This window comes from Oryctolagus cuniculus, chromosome 19, assembly GCF_051225735.1.
Source record: "Oryctolagus cuniculus isolate XC-2025 breed Fujian yellow rabbit chromosome 19, ASM5122573v1, whole genome shotgun sequence".
Taxonomy (NCBI): Eukaryota; Metazoa; Chordata; class Mammalia; order Lagomorpha; family Leporidae; genus Oryctolagus; species Oryctolagus cuniculus.
Window position 1 is genome coordinate 10,552,663 of NC_142885.1, and position 23,515 is coordinate 10,576,177.

General features: G+C 63.9%; 1 protein-coding gene across 2 annotated transcripts; it reads right to left on the reverse strand.

The window, feature by feature from the left end:
- Positions 1-14,940: 14,940 nt before the first annotated feature.
- Positions 14,941-23,266, reverse strand: MYL10 (myosin light chain 10). Of its 2 annotated transcripts, XM_017338760.4 has the most exons (7): positions 23,170-23,266; positions 21,175-21,267; positions 20,825-20,900; positions 20,351-20,455; positions 16,304-16,382; positions 15,259-15,307; positions 14,941-15,149 (listed from the first exon to the last, which is right to left on the reverse strand). In XM_017338760.4, exons 1-7 carry the CDS (start codon positions 23,170-23,172, stop codon positions 15,051-15,053), a joined length of 504 nt encoding a protein of 167 aa, XP_017194249.2. In that variant the 5' UTR covers positions 23,173-23,266; the 3' UTR covers positions 14,941-15,050. The 2 variants fall into 2 exon arrangements, with proteins under 2 accessions (XP_017194249.2, XP_089177662.1); XM_089321536.1 differs by lacking the exons at positions 16,304-16,382; positions 20,351-20,455; positions 20,825-20,900; positions 21,175-21,267; positions 23,170-23,266 and adding an exon at positions 15,626-15,841.
- Between the last annotated feature and the right edge of the window lie 249 nt (positions 23,267-23,515).

Consider the following 23,515-nt stretch of genomic DNA (forward strand, 5'->3'; position numbering starts at 1 on the left):
CCAGGCTGTGGCAGTGGACGGGAATCCTAGCTGGGTTGTGACGCAAGCTTTGTGTGTGCCCAGACATCACGCTGCACCCCAAAAGCAGCCCCGGCCCAGGTCCCCGGTCCAGGCAGAGTCAGGAAGCCCTGGGGCCCCTGCTGGCTCGGCGTCCGGAGAAGACTCGGTCACATGGACCATGCAGACAGGAACCCACAAACAGCCGGTGTTGTGAAATCACGGGAGGCAAAAGAGAGCTTCCGGGAAGAAGTAGCAGTAGAGAGAAAGATAACTCCGGGCCGGCACTGTGCAGAGCAGGTTAAACTGCCGCCTGCAGCGCCGGCATCCCGTATGGGCACTGGTTCGAGTCCCAGCTGTTCCAGCTCCCATCCAATGCGCTTAGGAAAGCAGCGGAGGATGGCCCAAGTGCTGGAGCCCCTGCACCCACGTGGGAGACCTGGAGGAAGCTCCTGGCTCCTGGCTTCGGATCAGCGCAGCTCTGGCTGGGGAATGACCCAGCGGATGGAAGACCTCTCTTGCTCTCTGCCTCTGCCTCTCTGTAACTCTGCCTTTCAAATAAATACATGAACCTTAAAAAAAAAAAAAAAAAAAGAAAGAAAAAAATAAGCTAGAAATGAATACCCCCAAAAAAATAGGGACTACCCAAAGACTCAGATGGCTTCAAAGCAATCCTGATCCAACAGGTCAAGGAAGGAATCCCCACAGAAATCAGAAGTGAAACCCCCACTTCCGCTCTCGGAAGCCGCAGAAAGAACGGCAAAGTCAAAGACAGGGAGGGGAACACGAGGAGAGCCAGGAGGCAGAGTTCCAGAGAGGCAGGGAGAGATGGAGACAGAGTAGGCAGTGCCGCTTCTGCTCCGTTCCAGCTGCGTGCCGAGGCACCTGAGGCAGCAGGTGATGGCCGAGCCTCTGGGTCCCCGCCACCCACGTGGGAGAGCCGAAGGGCCCAGCCCTGGCTGCTGTGGGCATCTGGGGAGTGGGCCAGCAGATGGAAGAGCTCCCTCCCTCTCCCTCTCTCTCTCTGCTCTCTCTCTCTCTCTGCTCTCTCTCCCTCTTGTCACTTCCTCTCCATCACTGTCTTTCAAATAAAAACTTTTTACAAAAAGAAACTGTGAAGCCATCTGCTTTAGCCTGTTTTGTGCATCTGCAACAGAATGTCTGAGACTGGGCCACTCAGACGGAGCAGAAACGTGCGAAGCTCACGCAGCTAGGGGGCTGGCAAGGCCAAGGCCAAGGTCAAGGTCAAGAAGCAAGTGTCCCTGCTGCCTCATCCCATGGCGGAAGGTGGAAGGGCAAAAGAGCACGGGTGCCCGTGAGGACGCCGAGGTAGTGGGGTGAGCGCCCCCTTTCGTCAGAGAATGGCTGGCATCTGTTCACAAGGGCCAAGCCCCCAGGAAGCCAGCTACCTCCTAGAGACCCCGCCGCCCACGTGGGTGCCGAGGTTCCCAACGCACGGGGGTTGGGGGGGGGAGGCGCACATCCAAGCCAGAGCACCATCCACTGCCCGTGGCCCCGACCCCAGCTGGGGTGGGCTCAAAGCTGGGAGCTGGGAACTCCATCCAGGAGTCCCACGCGCAACCCAGTGCCTTGGGCCACCACTGCTGCCTCCCGGGGAGCTGCAGCCAGGAACAGAGCCGGGAATGGGACCCAGGTCCTCTGGCGTCTCAGCCTCCGGGGCCCCCGTCCCAACACTGCATTCCACTGGAGGAACAGAGCCGATTTGGCTTGTGATGGGCGTTGGGGCTTCTTCCACTTGTTGCACACGGGTTTGAGTTGAGTGGAGATGTTGTACCTTAAGAAGACCTAGCTAGGCGGGGAACGGCAGGGTCACACCGCAACCCTACGTCCGGAAAATCCGCCATTTTCCCATCCCTCTCCGCCCCGTGGGCGCCTGGTTCTGTCTCCTCCCCTCCGGCCTTCCTCGTGGGTGTGGGGTGGTGTCTCAGGGCCACTTTGATTTGTGTTCTCCTGGTGATTAACGATGCTGACCGCATCTCAAAGCTCTCGGGTCCTCTGAGAAGACCTTTTGCCCACAACAAACCCACCCCTGCCTCCCACCGTATAAAAAGTTCACTCGAAGCAGATTACAGACCTCAGCACCAGGCGCAGGTGCGAGCGGTCACGACCCCGGGTTAGGCAATGGTTCTTTGATAGGACACCAGAACTGAGCTGCGCAGAGGGGCTGAGCTCCTAATTGCTATGTTTGCATTTTTATTGTCGGGTTGTTAAGATCCCTTTGTATATTCTGGGTAAGAACTCCCTTATCAAGTGTAGGTTTTGCAAATACCTTTTCCCATCCCCTGGAAGGGGGGAGGGGTGTCTTTTCATTCTTTGGTAGCATCTTTGGATGCAAAAGCATTTTTTTGAAAGATCCAGTTATTTGACAGGCAGACTTAGAGAGAGAGAGAGAGAGGTCTTCCATCTGCTCGTTCACTCCCCAAATGGCCACAACTACCAGGGCTGGGTCAGGCAGAAGCCAGGAGCCAGGAGCTTCTTCCAGGTCTCCCATCTGGGTGCAGGGGCCCAAGGACTTGGGCCATCTTCTACTGCTTTCCCAGGCCACAGCAGAGAGCTGGATCGGAAGTAGAGCAGCCGGGACACTCACGCAGGTGTCGTAGGCTGGTAGTGGCTTAACCCGCTGTGCCACAATGCCGGCCCCAAAAGCATTTTTCATTTTGAGAAACTAATTGATCTCCTGTTTTCCTTTGGTGGGCAGTGCTTAGGGGTTGCTAAGACGCGCGTTCTAGCTTGGGGCTTGTGGCGTACTGGGAAGGGGACCTCCTCGTAAAGCCATGGGCACGGGCACACGCGTGGGGCCCGCCGCTGCTGGGTGTGTCCCAACACCACGAATTCTCAGGTTCTGGAAGTAAGGGCTGACCCCGTCATGGACCCCGACTGCCCGGCGCCAGCTCTCGTCCCCAGTGGCCACAGGACCACGGGCCCTGGAAAACCCACCGCAGGTTCCCTCAGCCCTGGGGGCCACAAAACGCCGCAGGTCACCTTGGGAGGGGCAGGTTTCCACGTCCATCGCTGGGACGCCCGCTGATGGGGAGGAGGGGGCTGGGGGCTGCCGCCCACTGAGATGGGGGCGCTCTGCAAGGCAGGGCTGCACTGGGCCACCCTGGGCGCAAGCAGGCCTGGGGACCACGGTGAGCAGGCAGCCAACCTGGCCAGGCCAGGCCTCCCCAGCAGGCAGGCAACTTGGAGCTGGTGGCGTGGGAGCGGAGTGTAGATTGTTCTAGAACCGACCTTGGACTTGAGCCATGCACCAGCGGAGACATGGAGAAGCAGCCGCAGGACGATGCATGGTCTCAGGCAAGTGTAGGCCTGGGGGGTCAGCACCCACCCCCTGACCCCCGCCAGGCTCAGGGCCCTGCCCACCAGCCGCGGTCCATTGGCGTGCGCTGCCCACCACGTCGGGGAGTCAGTGTCCCCCAGGGAAAGTCTCAGCCCCGGGGGTGAGGGGGCACAGGAGCTGGTGGGCAGGAGGAAGATTCTGGAAAACGCATCCCCCTGTCTTTGAAGCCTCTCCGGCTCCTCCCGGCTGCTTCCTGAGATACATCCCAAGGCTCAACTCCTGAGACCTCTGTCTTAGCTTCTGGTGCTGGTGGAAAGGGCTGGGGCAGCAGCAGCCAGGACAGCAGCAGAGGCCCGTCCTGTGTCTTTTTTAAGTGGCCTCCCATTGCCACATGTATGGACGGGATGGTGACACAGGTGGGTTCAGGCAGAAGAGCACGCCGAGGTTCAGCGTGCAGCTGAGGCACCTGCAGGCCAGAGACCTGGCCAGGTGAAGCCACCCACATCCGGGTCTTGCTTCTTGTCATCAAGTGCCACCATCCAACCGCCGACTCGCTGGGGCCTGCTGCCCTGGGGGCCAGAACCCGTCAGGGATCCGCCTTCTACTGGGTACAGCTTCAGCCACAAAAATGCTTCCCACGCGGGATTTTGCTACCACGGCCAGGTTCTCCACGAGGAAGCGGAGGCTCAGAGAGGTTCAGCAGCTTGCCCAGGGTCACACAGCCCTGAGCACCACCCTCCCCGGCCCCGGGGGCCCCTACGAGCCCCAGCACTCAGCTTAGAGCGCCTGAAGCCGTGGGCTGCAGGGCAGGGCCCAGCTTGGAGCTTCCAGTGGCCAGTGGCCAGCTCCTGAGCTTGGCACACACACAGGACCCACTCCCAGCGGGAGCCTGACGGTGTCTCGGCATGGGGTGGCCGCCACCAGGCGGCACCCAGCAGGCCAGCCGTGGACGGAGCAGGGAGCAGCTCCGGGGGTAGGAGGCGGCCACGGAGAGCTGGGCCTCCATGTGTTCATCTGCAGAATGGGTTTGTAGCGCTCAGGGTCAGGGCACAGGCCGCGAGGTGGACGGACAGGGGTCAAGTTTAAACTCTCTCCGGGCCCCCTGGTGAGTCACCAGCCATCCCAGCCCCCTCAGCTCCCCTCAATGTCACGTGCAGGCAGAGGAGGTCACTCTGAGAACCCCGTGGGGGTTAGAAAGGGCAGGTGCTTGGGAAGCAGGGTGCCACCAGGCCGCTGTGAGCTCCATGACACGCTGCACCATCCCTAGACCGGGCTGTCTCCCCTCCACCCCACCTCTCCTGTGGGCTGATGCCCAGCAGCCCCTGCGGCCTCTCCCTGCCTCGCTCATGGACTCAGGCTCCCGTGACCCAAGAGGATGGCGCCCGCCTACAGGAAGCCCTCTGTGATTTCTCTGGCCCCTGTGGGTATGGGCGAGGGTGAACCACTTGCAGTGGGGCTGTACCTGCATGAGGAGGAGGTGACCCAGCAGATGAGGGTGTCCCGACCCCAGGGCCGGCCCACCCACCAGGCAGGCTCCACAGCTGGGTCAGGTGTGTCCACAGCTGGAGCTCCTCGTGCACGCTCTGCCCCCGTCGGGTCGTGGGAAGGGAGGGAGGGAGGGCAGGGGCTGGGGTGGCCTCCGGGGACCTCTCCAGTGGCCGGAGAGACAGCAGGTGCCCGGGTTCTAGTCCTCTGTGCATCCATGAGCCGGCCCTTGTCATGCCCAAGCCTCAGTTTGCCCACCTGCGAAGTGGGAGCGCATCCATCCTGCCCATTTACCAAGCTGCCTACAAAGTGTGTGCAGGGTGGGTGCGGGAGCCAGCGGGACCCTCTGACGGGGTCTGAGATGCTGCCTGCCCCCAGCCCCGGCCTTGCCGCTGCGCTTGCTCCTTTGGGCGGTAAACAGGGTTCAGAGGTCGACCCTGGCCCAGGGAGCTGCCCCTCCTCCTCCTCCTCTTCGTCCCACCCCAAGGGCAGAGTCTGTTGCTTGTTCCCAGTGGAATTCTCTTTTCCATCTCTCACCCACAAAAGCACCCCATAAAATACCAGAAATAGACACGGCCGGGCTGGCTTTCGTCTGGGGCGGGCTCGTCTCGGCCTTTTATCCCTTCTTACCACGACATCGCAGCCTTTAATCTCTGCACGCTGGGTGGATGACCCTGGGGAGGGGGGCGCTGGGCTCAGGTCTCCCCGGTGCAATGAGGCCTCGTCTCTCTGAGTGGCGGGGTAAGCGCCCACGGTGGGGCAGGGCTGCCTGGAGGAGGCGGCCCACGCTGGACCTGGGTCTTGAGGGATGAGTAGAAGTTCCTCGGCTGGGAAAAGCAAGGGGGGGAGGGGAGGGGACAGCATTTGCAGCAGAGAGAACGGCGTGTGCTGAGGCAGCTGCAGGGATGGGCTGGCCAGCTCTGGGAGCCACGGAGCAGGGGCCAGAATGGTTGGGTGGTGGAAGCCTTGAGTGCCGAGCCAACATCGGACATTCTCCTGAGGGTAGTGAATGCCGTCTCTTCCAGGCAGTCCCCCATGCTTACCCCAGAATGCACGCAAGTGAAGGTCTGCCCAGGGCACCTGCCCACCAGGGCCAGCTTGTGTGTGTGTGTGTGTGTGTGTGTGTGTGTGACTTTTTTTGTGACAGCACCAAATCTCACAGAGTTCTCCCCAAATTCTGCTCCCTGGGCAAAGGGATCGGAGAGAAGCCTTCACACATGGGCTCCGTCTTGGAAGTCAGCGCTGGTGTGATTTGGGTAGAAATTAATCAGTAACACATGCGCCCTCCGTCTCCTACATTGCCAGGGATCAAAAGGAAAAATGCCCCCAGGGGACGGCCCCCTCCGCCAAGAGCCCCACCTCTGTCTCCGAGCGGGGGCTGCCTTCTCTCCCGCACCCCCTGGGCGCCCCACGGCATGGGGTCTGCGGGCTGGACTCAGCTCCGGCCCAGGGGGCACAGGCGCAGTGGGGCCCTTGGCCCTGCTGGGAGGGGGGGGCCCCCGGTGGCCACACAGAGAGCAAGGCATGATGGGAGGCCCTGTTGGAGAATCTGGGTCCCCTCGCCCCCTAGGACCCCGAGGACTGGGCCGGGCACACAGGCCCCGAGCTCGCGGACGGAAGCTCCACTCCGCTTCCCTCTTCAATGCGGCCAATCCCATGCCTTGCACCTCGATGGCCTCATCTGCACACTGGGGCTAACGGCGGCCCCCTCCAGGGGAGCTGTTGTCAAGCAGACACCGGGACACCGGCCGGGCCTGTCTCCCGCACGCCTCACCCCTGCCCGGCCTCACCTGGGGCGCGGACATGCCACCCCGTGCCCACCCCAAGCTGGGGGCCGAGGCCAGAAGCAGCCCTGCCCGTGGCACAGCGCTCCTGCACGTCACTCCCCGGGCAGCGGACCTGGGCCCCCACCCCCTGCCAGGCCGGCGCACCCCCAGCGCGAGCGGGCAGCACCCCAGCCGCCGCCACCCCCGCCGGGGCCCCGCGCCAGCTCCGCCGGCGGGCGCTGAGCTAACCCGGCCAGACGGCTGCCACCTTGGCACGGCCCGCGGCGCCCGGGGCCGCCAGGAGCTTCAAAAGAAAGATGGGTGTCTCCTACCAGCAATTAGAGGAAATTATTCCGATAGGGATCTTGTTTTCTATCTCTTCACCCTTGTTTGCCTTTGATTCCTCCTCCTCTCTCCCAGAAGACGCCCCGGCCGCCCGGGCGCACCTGGCGGCAGCCGGGGCCCTGCCGAGGCCGCGCCGACCCGGAGCTCCCCCCTCCAGGGCAGCCGAGGGCAGCGCTCACAGGGTGGGCAGCCGTGGGTGGGCCTCTGCCCGGGCTGGCTCTTCCGCTGCTCAGGGAAGGGGTGGGGGGGCGGTGGCCCCTGGGCCACAGGCCTGGCCACGTCACGTGGCAGGTGGGGGGGGGCGAGGAGAGGCGCCCCCTCAGCGGGGGCCTCACCTGCTCTCACTTTTCTGCATCTCCCTGTGGCTTCAGACACAGTCTCAAGTCCACGGCCACCCTGGCCTAGCACCCCCGTCCCCGGGGGCCCTGGCCCGCCCTGGGCAGCACCAGGGTGACCTGGGGGGACCCTCTCCTCTTCCTACGCTTGGCCGGCCCCTCACCTCCTGTCTCACCTCCTCGGAGATGCAGGCTTGGGCTCTGCTCCCAGGACCACGGCTACCCTTGCAGCTGGCCCCCCACAGCCGTCCTGAGCCGGCCAGCTTCCCCGGGGAGGGGCGTGTCCTTCTGCTACCTGTGTGGGGCGCACCTGCCGGCAGGCGTCACACAGATCACCTCTGGACCTCCAGGGGAGGCCTCGGAGCCCAGCTACTGCACCCCTCGCTGAGGGTTTGCGTGTTGGGGCACTGAGGGCGCCCCCCCAGCACAGGACCCTGCGACACGGCATCCACCCTCATCCACCCCCCCACAGCCAGGACCCAGGCTCATGGGCACATTCACGCCTGACCCTGAGCTGCCCGCCAGCCTCACCCGGCCCCTGCCAGTGCCTCTGAGTGGACAGAGCCGCTGCCCGCTAACTGGCCCGGCTCTCCCAGCCGGGGCGCGGGAGTCGAGACGCTCACCTCCCGGAGGCCTGTTCTGGGCACAGATATTTGAGGCCAAAAAGGGGCCTAGCTGGAGACCTGGGGTGGGGTCAAGTTCATGGGCAGGTGGGTAGGACAGGATGGCCACCCTGAAGGGCTGGGGCAAGAGGCAGGGCCAGCCTCCTCCCTGCCATGCCCCGGGCTGTGGCCACCCACGTGTTCCACTGGCTGAGTGGCAACAGCAGGCAGACACGCCCACCCCAGCCCCACGGCCCACAGGCTGGGGAGGGGGAGGCCAGCTGGGCACCCCCCCAGGGCTGCACGGACTTTGCTCCCAGCCATACCTGGACCAGGGCGTTGTCTCCCAGGCTTGGGGGAAGGGACCAGCCCTGAGGGACATCTGAGCCCATCCTGGGTGGAACATGCCAGAACCATCTGGAGGCCTTGAACCTGTCCCAAAAGCCAAAAGTGACCCAAAGGCCCTGGGACGCAGGTGGCCGGCAAAGTCGCTGCCCGCCACCCTCTCGACTCCGCCCCAGCTTAGGTCCCCTCTCCGGCACCCCCACGGGGAGTGGGGGGGACTGCAAAGTGACCGAGGGGCCCAGATGTCTCTGATGGGTGGGGCGGTAGACTGACCACACCCTCAGAGCGGGACGGTGGCAGGTTGGAGGGCAGCTGTGGCCCCGGGCCTCGGTCTCTTCATCTGCAGAGTGGGGGTGTTAGCACCCCTCCCCCACGAGACAGCGTAGGAGGGGTCTCAGAGACACCAGTCATGTAAAGCCCTGGGCCCAGAAAGCCCGGCTGCCCCGCTGGCCCCGGGCCTCTCCCTGCCGCTCCCTGCCAGGGTCCAGCACCCAGCACCTCGGGCAGCCCTGAACCAGTGCTGGAGGGTTCATAGCAGGCAGCGGAGAGCACTGTGTCCAGAGTCCTCAGGCCTGGTTTTGGGGTCCACTCTGCCACTTCCCACCAGCGTGTCCAGGGTCTGAGCGGCCTTTTCTCTCAGAGCCTCGCCTTTTCCATCTGTAAAATGGGCACTCCTGGCCGGGAGCGCAGAGTGGAGATCCAAGTGCTGTGTAGATTGTCGAGGGCCATGCACCCCGCCAGGGTCCAGGCTGCCCCAGCCCCGGGGTGGACTGGGGTGGTTCCCGCTCCCCGGCAGCTTTGTGCCAAGGCTGCTGTGAGCGCCCCACCACCCCTGGGCTCCTAAGTGAGTTCCGGGGGCTCCCACTTCCTGATTTCCTTAGCATGAGCTCAGGCCTCCAGCTTTTACGGAGAGAGGCTCACATCGGCCCTCAAATACTTGACCCCCGGCCAGAGTGGGAAGGAGAAGCCCTCGTCAGAACCAGGAGTGATGTGGCCATGTCTGGAACTTTCCACCGAGCGGGAGGCCCTCGTGCAGTGAGAGTAGACTGTTCTGGTGTGTGCAGTCTCGTGGTGGCCTGGGAGCCTCCAGCTGGAGGAGCCGTACCCTGACCAGGGAGTGGGGTCAGCCCGCCCGGGTGCAGAGCCCGGCTCTGCCGCTTGCTGGTGGTGCGACCCAAGGCTAGCGCCTCTTCCTCTTTGGCCTCGGTTTTTCTCATCTGTAAAAGGGGTTGGCAGTTGCAAGTATTTGGTGGGCTTTCTGGGAGCATGGTTGCTTTCTCAGTTTTAAATTCAATCTAGAGAGGTTAGGGACATAAATGAGGCGGCCAGAAATCACATTCTTGTCTCCCAGATCCGGGAGCCAGGCGAGGCTGCCCAGTCGCCACTAGATGGCGCTGCAGGGCCACCAAGGCGGCTGTCGGGACCAGGCCCTGCACCAGCTACTACCCCAGGACGTGGTGGGGTGCAGGGGACACAGATGAGGGATTTGGGGTCCCTGAGAGGTTGAGCACTGGCCTTGGGGTCACACAGCCTAATGGACAGCACCTCCCCCATACTACCCGCCCTCCCCACCCCCAGCCCTCATGTGACCATTTACTCCCTAGAGCTTGATGGGTGGGGGGCAGGCTGGACGTCCCCCACATGGCTGAAGCTGTCGGTTTGAAGCTAAACCCTGGATTAGGAGATTAGGGCGGCTCCCCAGCCTCTGCCTCCCAGTCCACGGGCAGCCTACACCCACCAGAGAGTTTTGGGGTCCCTCGAGGGCAGAGCCCTCTCCTGGGAGCCCCCAGCCTCCCCTACCCAGCCCTGGGGTCCCACCTTCCAAGCATCACCCCGGAGGCAGGCACACCCGGGGCTGAGAGGGCAGCAGGTTCACCTGATGGGGACACAGCGTCCTAAGGGGCCTTGGTGTCCTCATCTGACCCCAGGTGGGGACCCTGAGAGGATCCTGGCCCGGCCCGTGGTGGGCTCTCTGGTTCTGGATGCACCCAACGGGGGCCAGGTGGCTGTGGGAGGGGAAGGGACACCCACTAAGTGCTAGGTGATGGCTAAGGGAGTTTGTGGTCCCTCTCTCTCCGCCCGAGGGGTCCCAGCCTGCCCGTCCCTGCCATCTGGCCACCTGCCCTGGCTTGCATACCTGCAGTCACGGGCAGCTCACTCCCGATGAGGTGCCTGCTCCTGTAATGGCTCAGCCTGGCTGAAAGTCCTTAATCAGAGGGGTCCCAGCAGCTGGACGCCTGCTGCTCACAGTCCCTGCCCACTCCGGGGACCCCTGGGCCAGTCTCACTGTTTGCCCAGGGCAAGGATCTGAAGACGGGGTGTCCTGAGCGCCTGGCCACATGGCTACAGGACCCTGCAGCCCCAGCCCTTACACACCCCTCCTCCCTGGCTGCTCCTTCTTGGGCCAGCCTCTGTTTTTGCCTCCCAGAAAGTGGGGGCTCCCCCAGCCCCCCTCGGGTGAGCAGGACCATGCCCTCCCTCTGTGCGTGAGTGAGCACAGGGAGGTCCCGAGCCGGCTGCCCTGCGGTGCCAGTCACCCAAGGAGGGTGGCTTCAACGAGCAGTCACCAACTCTCGCGTGGCTGGGAGCCCGCCTGTCTGTCCGCCTGTCTGTCCGCCTGTGTTTCTGTCTATCTGTCGCCAAGCAGCTGCACTCCCCTGGTCCCACCTTGCCCGTGTGGGGCCCGGGATTCAGCCTCTTTATTGAAGGCTATTCGGACTCAGGGCTGAAAGCTGACTCAGTGGGAAAGGCACTTGGGTTCTGTTCCAGAATGTTCTGGAACATTCTCCTTCCCAGAGCGCAGTGACTCCCGCTCCACCTCCAAGACTGTTCCTCCTGAGCACCGTTTGCGTTCATCTCTTCCCTGAGGACAACTCCTGTACATGGTTACTTTAAAGAAAGCTTTTATTAAAAAAAAAAAAAAAGCCATAAATAGAAGAGGTGCATGATGGGGCAGACGCTGTGGCACCGTTGGCTAAGTTGCCAGTCCGGACGCCCATGCCCTGTCACCAGGGGCCTGGGTTCAAGTCTTGATCCCTCTGCTTCTGATCCCGCCTCCTGCAGGTGCACACCCTGGGAGGCAGCAGGTGCTGGCTCAGGGGGGAGACTGGATGGAGTTCCAGGCTCCTGGCTCCATCCGGGCTGTTGTGGGCATTTGGGGGCCATTGGAGGAGTGAACCAGCAGGCTGGCTGCCACCCCCTCCTCCAGGCAGGGATGGGCTTTTCCTGACTTTGCACTTGTCACTCTGCTTTAAAAAATCACCTTTCTGACCATGTCACTCCCAATGGACTGAGACTGTCCCTGCTGTGGGGACAGATCTTTGCCCCGGACCCGCTCTGCTCCCTTGAGTCCTTCTTTGGTCCCAACGTCACCCCTGGTGGGCGTGGCTTCTGCCTTCCCTGGGGCAGGTGCAGGGGACGGGGCGGCGTCCGTTCTGTCCAGTGCTGAACCCCAGGCTGGATCCCTGCTGGGAGGATGCGCCCGCCTGTGATGGCTCCCAAACAGGGAAGCTGAGTCACAGCCAGTCTCTGACTTCCCGGAGCCCCCCACCTAGAACCGGAGAGCAGGGTCTCTGGGGCCAGTGGGTCCCCACCACCCCAACTCGAGGGCTCCGCGTGTGGGTGACATAGGAAGAAACCAGCAGAAGCAGACAGGCCCTGGGGGCCCCCACAGGCCCAGGCTGACCCCCCGCCCCCCAGGGCTTGGTGCTCAGTGACCAGGGACAGACTCCATGGCCTCTGGGGCTTCCCCTGACCTTCACCGCCCACCAGGCCCAGAAGTCCACAGGGACACTGTACCACTCTGTCCCAAGCTAGGGACCCCATCGGTCTCCCCACCTCTGCTCCCGCTCACCCCAGCCCCCTTCCTGGCTGTGACAAAGGGGCCCAGTGACCCCAGAGTTGCCATGGAGACCGCGGGATCCGCTGGGGTCCCCCCACCCCCACCCGCAGCCTCCTGCTGTCCAGGAGCGGCCCCGCCCGCCTGTGGTCAGCACAGGCTCCCTGGGAGACTCCCGCCCCGCCGGCTCCAAGCCCCTGGGGTCCGTCCTGGAAGGACCATCAAAGGACTTGGCCATTCCTGATCCCGAGCCAGGAGGAAGCTGTGCTCAGCCACAGGGGACGAAGGAATTTGCCATCCCCTGAGCTGCGACCCCTCGTGATTTATAGGGGGGCCACTGTCCCCAGGCCCTGGCTGATGGATCTCAAGTGGAAGATGGAATCCAATTACCCTCGATGAGACCCAGCTGGCTGGGGGAGCCGCATGCCTGCGTGCCAGGGCCCCTGCCTGGACTGACCGCCCATCTCCGCCTGGGACAGCCACTTTGGCTGTTGCTGGAGATGGGTTCTTGCAGGCACAGGCAGGCCCAGGACTGGCCACGGCCTCAGTCTGGCCGCCGCCCTGCACCCCGCACAGGTGCCATTCTGCAGATGGGTAGACTCAGGCCAAGACCAGCAGCCCCTCTCAGAGCTCCCCAGTGAAAGTGGTGCCGGGAGCATGCTTGAGAGCGAGCGACTGTCCCATTCTGGCCATGGGGATGGGGGACAGGCCCCTGAGTGAGACCAGGAAGCTGAGCAGGGGGTGGCTGGGACCAAGAGTGAGGACGCCGGGCGACAGTGTTCCAGGCAGAGGGAATGGCACGAGCAAAGACCCGGTGGCCTTAAAGACTGTGCAGCTGGAGCTGGGAGCTGGGGGCCAGGGCAGATGGGTGCCGATGCATGACGGACCAGAGGAAAGAGGGATGGGTGAGTGGAAGGAGCCCCTCATGCCTTCCCACGCTCCCCCTCCCCCCGGCACAGGGCGGGTCCCTGCCACCCTCATGGGAGCAAGCGTCTGTGGCCTGTGGCTGGGGAGCCCCCTCCCTCCAGACTTGGCTCTGGCCTGGTTCTGCCCGGCCACAAACAGGTCCGACCAGTTCTCCCACAGCTCAGACAGGGCTGGGCCCAGCGTTGCCAGCAAAGGCAAAGCCTAGAGAGCCAGAGGGAGCCAGGCAGCCTCCTGGGCCCTGTGGCCTGGGTCAGGAGCTCCAGGGTGCTGAGGGCTCTGCTCACTCCAACCCCACCCCCAGGGGGAGCGAGAGCTCAGGACGGGGAGCCAGGTCTGGCCCACTGCAGGGTCCAGCCTGCCACCTCCCTCACCTCCTCTTCCTGGCCTCCGGGATACTGGATTCTTCACCCCACCCACCCAGCCACCCTACCCCAAGGCCATGGCTGCACCTGCACCTGCTCTTCCTTGGAGGAACCCCAACCCCAGTTGCCACCCCTGTTGGCCCACTATGGGGTGCAGCATATGGGCACAGAGCCTGCACCGGGCTGCCTCGGCTCCACTGCCAGTCCCGCCATGCCTCAGTTTCCCTGGCTGTACTCCCAGGGTTGAGATCAGTTCTTGGCCTCCCTCGCCTCAGCCAGCCCCCCCTGCCCTAAGCACTCAGGGCGGGCTCCTAGCCCCTGCCAGTCCCTGCCACCTGCTGTCCTGGCTCAGGTTCCCCCAGGGCCCAGCTGTCCAGGCCCCTGCTGATGGCTGCTGCTCGGAGCTGCAAGTCCAGTGCCCAGGGGCCTCCTGCTCTCAGCTGGAACCCATGCAGCCACCCCCACCCCACCCCGCTGAGCTCAGCCCCTCCCGCCAGAGCCCTCTCCTCCCTGGCTCTCCATCTGTGGGTGCTGGGAGCTCAGTCCCCCTGGCGCTATCTCCTCTCCCTCCCTCCCTTCCTTTCCCCGGGCTATCATGTCCATGCCTCTGTCTAATGAAGTCCGTGGATCTCGCTTGATGCCAAGGCTCGGTGACCACTCACACCTGTCTCCACCTGGGCTTCCAGGGCTGGGTGCGGGGAGGGTGGGGAGTGGCTGCTCATGGCTGTCCTTTGGGGGTATGGAATGTTCTGGACAGAGGTCATGGTGACGGCTGCACAGCCTTACAAATATACTAAGAGCCGCTTTAACATGGCGTGAATGATATCTCAGTACTAACGTTTTTCTTTTTTTAAGATGTATTGATTTACTTGAAAGGGCCAGGCTGCAGCCAGGAGCCAGGAACTCCACCCAGGGCTCCCTTGTGAGCGGTAGGGACCCACATCCCTGAGCCACGCCCTGCTGCCTCCCAGCGTGTGCGCTAGCTGGAAACTGGATCAGAAGCAGAGCCAGGATTCGAACCAGGCACTCGGGCGCCCCAAGCGGTCAACTTAACCACTGCACCAAAGCTTGGCCCATTTTTTAATGGAAATAGATTCCAGAAATGAGGTCTTCCTCGTGACCTGTGTGTTGCTGGGGCTCCACCCATCCTGCACTCCGTCTCCCCACGTCTTTAACTCTGTCTTTGGTGAACAGAGGTTTTCAATCTGGACAGAGCCCGATTTATCCACTTATTCTGCGGCTGGTGCTGTGAGGGTGGGTATCCCACTGAAGACCCCCTGCCTCCCCGGAAACACCCCTTGAGCCAGCACACCCCTTCCTCAGCAGCTCCGGGACCCCCGCCCCCGGCTGCAGGTGTCTCCTGCCCCCCCCCCCCCAGCCGGCGCCATCTCCCTGCCCACAGCCAGATCTGTGGTTCATCTTCCAGTCCCCGGGACGGGCATGAGGTCTGGCGCGCACTAGGTGCTCAATAAAATCTACAGACACGAAGGCGAGGGCCCGGGGCCCAGCTGGGGCTCATTAAAACTGTCCATTAGCTCTAAACACCAGCTCATCAGGAACATCTGAGCGAAGCCAGAGACGCCGACACGCTAGGAATGTTCCACTGTCTCCCAGGCGGGAGCCCGGATCACGCACACTCAGACCTTCGCAAGCGGATTTTATTCTGGCCTCTTCCCAGCACCCGCTGTGGCTGCAGGACTCCCACCCCCACCCCCAGTATCGCCGGCCTCCCTGTGGGCGGGGTCTCCTAGTCCTTCTCCTCGCCGTGCGTGATGACGTAGCACAGGTTCCGGTAGTCCAGGTTGCCGCACACATCTGGCGGGAACGCCGCGAACATCTGCTTGACCTGGAGGCGGGGAGCAGGGAGTCAGCCTGGCCCCCCACCCCCACGCCCTGGCGGAAGTGGGGGCGGGGCCTGGCGCCGTGGGGATGAAGAAGCCCCACCCCCCACTCACCTCCTCCTCGCTGAATCGGTCGGCCTGGGTCATGAGCTTCTCTTTGATGCTATTCCAAGGAGGAAAACAGTCACGGCCAAGGCCATCGCCTGGGGCTGGCACTGGGAGCTCCCAGGCGACTGTGTGGCCTGGGGCAGCTTCCCCCAGGGACCGCAGGTCCCCTCCCTGCCCAGCCACGGCCACGGGGCGCTTTCTGATGCCCTGCGCCTGGGCCCCTGGGGGTCTCTTCGGCCTCGCCCAGGACACACTGTTCCCAAGCCTATGATTGTCACCGATGTCTGGCCTGGGAAGGCCTGCGCGGGTCCCAGTCCTCGCTCAGTACTCAGTACTCAGTACTAAGTACTCAGTACTAAGATCCTTCTCTTACCAAGGGGAAACCGAGACTGTGAGCCGAGTGACGCTTGCGCAAAGCCCGGGAGGCGGAACATTCTGGAAACATCTACGCGCTAGGCCTGCTCTAGAGCTAGTCACAGATTCAGCCCTCGCTGGCGTCATTTCCTTGGGACCTGGGGCCAGGCCGGGCGTTGCTGTGGGTTCAGCAGCCGAAGCTGCCTGGGGCCGGCGGAGGTGGCAGAGGTGGGGCTGGGAGGGACTTCCGGGGGGGCAGGATGGGCTCAGAGGTGCCTGGCAGCAGCGGCACGCGGGCCGGGTTTCCAGCTCCCTGAGCTGGGGACTGGGTTTTAACCAGAGTCTCCCCTGTAGCCCATCTGGCTGGTAGCCAGAGCAGCCAGGGCCCCTTGCTCTCAAAACTGGGTCCCCGCAGACCTGTCTCCAGGAGACACCCGAGGGTTCCTCCAGGCCATGCCGCCGAGAGGCGCCCCTGGTCCCCAGGATGCAGGTGGAGGCTCAGGTCCCAAGGGAGGGATGGGGAGGCGAGAGCCACAGCCTGGTGACACCCGAACAGCGTCTGTGGAACCCACCGCCTTGGATGAGGGCGGGTGAGAGGGACAGACCCTCCCCATCTGCACCCCCCCCCACTGCCAGCCCCTCCCTCCCACAGGCCCAGCCACTAGGGGGCAGAGACAGGGGGACAGGGGCGACTTACAAGTCAGCCTTGACGAAACCCTTTTCTTCAGTGTCGAACACCTTGAAGGCGTGCAGAATGGTCTCCTCCGGGTCCGTGCCTAGAAACAGCGCAGCCAGGGCAGGGTGGAGAGGGCCCCTTGGGGACAGGCGCCACCCAGGGCCCTCCGCAGAAGGGCGCACGGCTCTGGGGGAGCCCCTGCTCGGCAGGGGGTGCTGAGCCCCCTCTGAAACAGGGGCGCACCCTGCGTGGTCCCAGTGAGCTACCTGCACGACTGGACCCGGCCACCTCACCAGACGTCTCGCTGTCCTCGTGTTGCAGAGGGAGAAACGGAGGCCCAGAGGGGTGAAGGCGCTCCCTCGAGGTCTCGCAGCTGACACAGCCGCAGGGTCCGGGAGGTTGGGGTCCACTTGTGACCCCAGAGAGGATCAGGGAGCTAAAGGCCGGGGCGCGGGCACTGGCACAGCAGGGGTCTGCGAGGCTGCCGCAATATGGCGCTGGCTCCAGTCCCGCTCCCTGCTAATGCGCCTGGGAAAGCAGTGGAAGACGGCCCAGGTGCTCAGGCCCCTGCACCCACAGGGAAGACCCAGATGGAGCTCCTGGCTCCTGGCTTCAGCCTGGCCCAGCCCTGGCCATTGCAGCCATTTGGGGAGGGACCCGGCGGAGGGAAGACCTCTCTGTGTCTCTCCTGCTCTCTCTGTCACTCTGCCTCCCACATAAATAAATCAATCTTAGAAACAGGATTCTGAAAGCATCCAGGGAATGGGGAACTCACTGTACCGACAGGGAAACTGAGGCTGAGAGAGAGAGGGAGGGGCTTGCGTGAAGTCTCCCGGGCTGTGTGGATGCCAGTGGGTGACCCGGCGGTCCTCGCCTTGGCTCCTCCTCCCGTCACACTGCACCCCCCATCTAGCTCCCCGTGCACCCCGGGTGCTGCGGGCTTCCTTCAAAGCTCAGATGCGTTAGCAGTGAAGTGGGGGCGGGGCCAGCAGGGCGGGGCGTCCCTGCCGCCAAGATGGGGACAGCCTCACAGCCGTCCGGGCCACGAGGCCAGGGCAGTCCGGGCGGGACACACAGTGCGCCCGGCTTATCACAGAGGATGCCGACTTCCGGGCCTTGCCTGAGGTCCCACACAAAGGAGAAGGGGGCGTTTAAGCCACCTGTGTGAACTGTGGAGTCCCTGACGGTTCTGTGCCTGTGTGCTCCTGCCAATCAGACTGGGCCAGGGCTGCCTGTGCCTCCTCCATCAGACTGGGCCAGGGCCACCTGTGTCTCCTCCATCAGACTGGGCCAGGGTCGCCTGTGTCTCCTGCATCAGACTTATCAGGGCTACCATACCTCCTCCATCAGCCTTGGCTAGGGCTGCCTGTGTCTCCTCCATCAGACTGGGCCAGGGCCACATGTCTCCTCCATCAGACTTACCAGGGCTACCACACCTCCTCCATCAGACTGGCCAGCACTACCATGCACCCGGCCAGGGCCACCTGTGTCTCCTGCATCAGATTGGGCCAGGGCCACCACATCTCCTCCATCAGACTGGGCCAGGACCACCACATCTCCTCCATCAGACTGGGCCAGGGCTGACTGTGCCTCCTCTATCAGACTGGGCCAGGGCCACCTGGGCCTCCTCCATCAGACTGGGCCAGGGCCACCTGTGTCTCCCCTGTTAGACACGGAGTTCATTTGAGTCACTCAGATTCTCTGACACTGGCCCGGGGTGACCAAGCTGGCCACACTGAACCCACTGGCCTGGCAGCTCCTGGCGGCAGGGCAGAGGGAGCCCATGCAGTCAGACCAGAGACTGCCCAGGGTCCCACTAGGGCAGGGCTCCAGGTCGGCTGAGCAGGCAGAGTGGTGGCGGCGAGGGGTAGGCAGGGGTGCAGCTCCAGGCCTGCGGCACTGGAGCTGCCGAAGCCACTGGATGGGGCTGTGGCGTGGAGTCTCTGTCCTGTGCCACGGCCCGCCAGCTTCCAGCTGCGAGCCCACCCTCCCGGGGACCATGCCCTGGGCTTCGCTCAGGCCCAGCGGCCCCCGGCGGCTCACTGCCATGGGCAGGCTGGGAGGGCAGTGCCTGCGCCCGCCTCCCCAGAGAGAGCCTCTGCCCCCCGGGGACGGCAAACCTCATAAACCCGGCTGCCTCCCCGGCGCAGCTGGGCCTCTCAGGACAAAGTCTCCTCGTCCCAATTAGCGGCGAGAGGCGGCCCCTGCCCTCCCGCGCAGGCCTCTCCCCCCACCAGCTGGTCTCACGCAGGCCGGGCCAGCTGGAGACCCCGCCCCGGCGCCCCTGCGAAAATGAGAAAAGGCTGTAGCCACCAGGCCCTGCCAGGCCCCGGCTGCAGCACCAGCCCGGCCACGGGCCCGCCGGAACTTCAGGCCCCCGCAGAGCTGGGGTCCCCCGTCTCCCTGAGCACCCCAGAAGGGTCTCAGAGCTAAGCCCTCGTTCTTGGAGCAAGGCGCGAGCCCCAGCCCAGGACGGAGGGGTCCACCGTCGTCCCCAGCGACTCCAAGGCGGTTTCCCCAGGCCCTCTCCCATGCGTTGCTCTGGGTGCAAGCTGGACACCCTTGTATCCATCTGCTCTGTCCAAAAACCGCTGGCTAGAGCACCTCGCCCTGGCCTCCTGGGCTTCTGCGCCCTTCAGGAGGTTCCCAAGGATGCTCGGGACTTGGCTGTCCAGCCTCAAGTTCAAAGCCTGTTCCAGAGGAGGTTGCCTGCCCCCCTCCAGCCCCCCAGTTCCCTCATTTCCAACACCCAGCTGGACGGTGGGTCCCCTTCCAGCCCTGGGAGCAGCTCCGAGCCTCCTGCCCGCTCCAGCAGGTCACGGCTCTCCCCCAGGGAGAATGCAAGGTTCATTCTGGGAGCGTGTTACCTGATGGCTCCTAAGACCACGCAGCCACGAGAGCAGGTGGGAGTCGCCCACAGAGGGAGAGGGGCTTTGCATACGTAAAGCTAGGAATTCAAGGCAGGAGATCACGCTGGGTCCCTGCTCCCGTGGGCCCTGAACCCCACGACAGACATCCTCGGGTGAGGGAGGCTTGGAGAGCCGAGACGGGGGATGGACGTGCAGAGGCGGGAGTGGAGCAGCTGCCGGAAGCCGGAGGAGCCAGGGGAAACCGCTGCCTTGGACACCAGCAGCCCTTATGGGAGTGCCCGAGTTCGAGTCCTGGCTCCCCTCTCCACGCCAGCTTCCTGCCAATGCAGCCCCTGGGAGGCAGCAGGTGATGGCCCAAGTGCCTGCCACCCACAAGGGAGACCCGGATGGAGTTCCAGGCTCCTGGCTCTGGCTTGACCCAGCCCCAGCTGTTGTTGTGGGCATTCGGGGAGTGAACCAATGGACGAAAGATTTCTCTCTGTCTGTTTTTGCCTTTCAAATAAAATGCAAATAAATAAAGAAAAATTAAACAGCAGGGAAACAGGGGTGCCTGCCCATGCCAGCCTGGGGGTGTGCAGGGCCAGGCCGTGACCTGACCAGACACAGCCGAGGCAGGGAAGCCGGGGGTGGGGGGTGGGGGGCATGAGGCAGCAGCAGTCCTGGCCTCCCCTCCTGACCTGGGGGTGTCACCACAGAGGGGTTCCCCGGGAGAGAAAGGGGGCACAGGTACCTCCCCCTACCCTCCAGCCCCAGCTTGGTGCTGGGTCTCAGGAGAGAGCAGTGGTTAGAGCCGGGGGTCGGGGCTGGGGCTCCATCCTGGCCACTTGTGGCTGGACACCTGGGGTAGGGGTCACAGCCTCTCCCAGCCTACATCTCCCAGCTCTAGGGGCTGTGGTCACTGCAGCACAGCACAGCTGAGCACCTGCCTGCACCAGGGCGGGCCACGGAGGCCCTTGGAGACCCCCTATGTCCCCCCAACCTCCTCGGCCTGCAGCAGCCCCCACCATCTGCAGGGGGCCATGGGCAGGGGGACGGCAAGGAGGGGACAGGACGTGGGGGGCACTGCGCTGAGGGTGGCGGAGCCAGTGCAGTGCAGGGGGGTGGGGGAGGGACTAAGGCAGGGCTCTGTGCACCCAGGGGCCTGGCTGCCGCACCCCTCCTCCTGTCCACTCCCCGTACTCCCCAGAGCCTGGCTCACCCTTCAGCTTCTCCCCAAACATGGTCAGGAAGATGGTGAAGTTGATGGGGCCCGGCGCCTCTTTCACCATGGCATCTAGCTCCTCGTTCTTGACATTGATGCGGCCTTCGGGGAAAGGGGGAGGGGTGGGGGGCGGCAGCATGAAGGGGGCATGAAGGGACCCAGTGTGCAGGCAGCAGGGGACAGTAGAGCTGGGGCCCACGGTGGGGGGTCTGCCTGGAGGTGGGGGCTCTGGGAGTCCTAGTGGTCCCTGGGCACCCAGAGGATGCTCACACCCTCTCCCACCCCAGCCCCAGCGTCTTCCCCTGTACACCCAAGGCCCCCTGCGCTGGGCCCTTGCAAAGCCCCTTCCTGTCCCCGAGCTCTCGCCTCCTCTCACAGCCAGGAGCCCCTGCTGACGCCTCCGCCCCTCCTTCTGGAGCCCCCGGCCCGCCCCAGGCTCCCCACGCGCCCCGCCCGTGGCTGGGCACCCACCCAGCGCGGCAAAGGTGTCCCTCAGGTCCTCCTTGTCGATGAAGCCGTCCCGGTTCTGGTCCATGATGGTGAAAGCCTGGCAGAGACAGGGACTGAGCGCCCCCCACCCCCCGCCACCCAGGCCCAGCCACCCCAGAGCTGTCCTGCTGACCACTGCCCGAGGCGCCACCCAGCTGCCCTCTCTGAGCGCCTACAGTATACGGCAGGCTGCGGGCCTCCGGGCCAATCTCTCACATCAGCCTTATGGCCAGGATGACTGAAGCTTAGAGAGAGAGAGTGAGAGAGGGGCCCAGCTGGGGGTCCCAGGCTCGGAGGCCGGCCGTGTGATGACGTCATGGGCAGCCACAAACCTCTTTAAACTCCTGGATCTGGGACTGATCGAACATGGAGAAGACATTGGAGGTGGCGCCGCCTTCTGTCCGCTTCCGGGCTCTCCTGGGTGCCTGCAGGGACCGTCGTACTGTCAACCCAGCCCCTGGTGCCCCCCGCACCCCATCTCCCAGAACCCCGCAGCCCTGAGGGACACCCACTGCACACAGACCAGGCTCCTGGCGGGCTCCCCCAGACGCTGGGCTCACCCCCACCCCGGGCTGCAGCATCTGAGTGGGAGCTGCTGAGACTGTCCCCGGAGTTCTCAGGGTGATCTGTCCCTTGCTGATCACCCAGGACTTCTACTGCCTGCCACCTCAGTCCCCTGCTCTGCCCTCAATCCACTGTCACCCTTCAGGGTCAGCGCCTCTGCCCCCTCCTCCAAGAGGCCTTCCCTGACTACCACTGTCCCTGGCCCCACCGTGTCCGGTCTCATCTCTCTGTGTCTCCTGCCCCCACTAAATGTGGACCTCCCTAAGAGACAAGGCCCAGGGTGGTGTCACCTCTGGTGGCTCCTGTCCCTAGCCTGGCTCCCAGCAGGGACCAGTCCATGTTTGCAATTCACCGCACAGAGCTCAAAGCAGCAGGTGGAGCCTCCGACCACCCACGTGGAGTAATGGGGCCCTGGCTGGCCCTGCTGCCCCCAGGGGCTGCTTTCAGGATGTGGTGGCTCCTGAGAGCCCCCCATTAGGCACTCACTGGAAGCTCTGGGTCCCCAGGACAGCCCGAGGGGTCTTCCCTCAGCTGCCAGCCTTGGCCCCACAAAGAGACTCCGTGGGGTGGCAGAGACCCGGGCGCCCCCTGCCAGCTCCCGCCTCCAGCTCATCCCCCTTCTCCTGCCTCCCAGTGCTTGTGTGGTCTCCCCTCCCACCCCCCACCCCCTCCCTCGGGCTCCCTGGCGGTATGGGGAGCAGCAGCACCCGGAGGATTTATAATTAGCTTTTACTGGGCGCCCCGTCTGCACTAATCCTTTGAAAGGGGGCTGGCCGGGCGGACGGTGCCTTCCGATGCTGTAAAACCTCGGCGATATTTATAAATCCCTTCAGACACCATCAGCAAGAGCTCTTCCCTGCAGAGCTCATCGCCCCTAATTATACAGACGTTCCCCTCTGGTTAATAAAAAAAGGATCGCATCCGTCTGCGGCCTCTTGCACCCATCCTGGTCCGCACGGCCCGGCTGCAGCTCGGAGCTCCCCACAGCAGGAAGGAGCCACTATCCTCTCCTGGCACCACAGGGGCTGAGGCCCAGGGCTCCCAGCCCTGACCCTCTTCTGGCCTGGGGGGCCCCTAGGAAGTCAATGACCCCCCACCCCTGCCCTGGGAGGAGATCTTAGGACAGAGGGGGGTCGCCTAGTTCCAGGGCCCACCTGCTGCTCACAGCCTCCACAATGTACAGACATTGGCTTGTCTTTCCCGAGTTTATCAGACCAAGCAAATGCCTCCCTGGAGGTGACCCAGAGCTGAAGCCAGTCCTGTCCTTGTCCCCAAGGACCTGGGGACAGGTAACCCACAGAGGGTGGCAGAGGGAAGGGTGGATCCTGCACCACGCCGGTGGCCAAGAAGAGGCCAGGATAAGGGACCCACAGGGGACACAGGCAAGAGTGACCAGCGCTGGAAGTGCCCTCCACCCTCTTCTTCCTCTCTCCCCTAGCCTGCACCTGGGAGGCTCCCACCAAGTCTCAGAAAACAGAGGCCCAGCTAGGAGCCCACACGAATGGACCGGCCACCCACAGAGAGCATCCAAGGCGAAGACGAGGTTGGACCAGCGTCAGGGTCAAGGTCGAGTTCAAGGATGTCGGAGGAAGGAACCAAGTCAAGGTAGGGGTGAGTACAGGCATGAGATAAAGGTTAGCATCACAAGTGAAGTCAGGGTCAGGGGTCAGGGGTTGTGATCAGGAAGGGAGGGACGGCAGCCCCAAGCTGTGCACACGTCCTGGGGAGGGCAGTGGAGGGCAGGAGAGGTGGCCCCAGCCTACCATGGTCTGAGTGCTCCCTGGCGCTGCAGTGGGGTGGAGGTGGCCCGGGGACCCTCTTTAAATAGTGCTCCTGCCCGAGGCAGGCGCCAGACAGGACAGGGGCCCCCCTGCCAGGCGTCCGCCCTGGGCCGTGGGGAGTGGGTGGGGATGGGAGATCCAAGGGCTCTCCGCCGGTGCTGGGCCAACTGTTTGCTCTTCAGCCAGGGGACCGAGCTCCGGAAGGGGCAGGTGGCCAAGGGCACACAGGCAGCGGAGGCTGCAGCCAGCTGGGCAGACTTGGCCGTGGGCCGTGGGGGGCCGGGGAGCACTCGCAGGGCGGGGCCGCCCACGCCAGCCAGGGACAGCA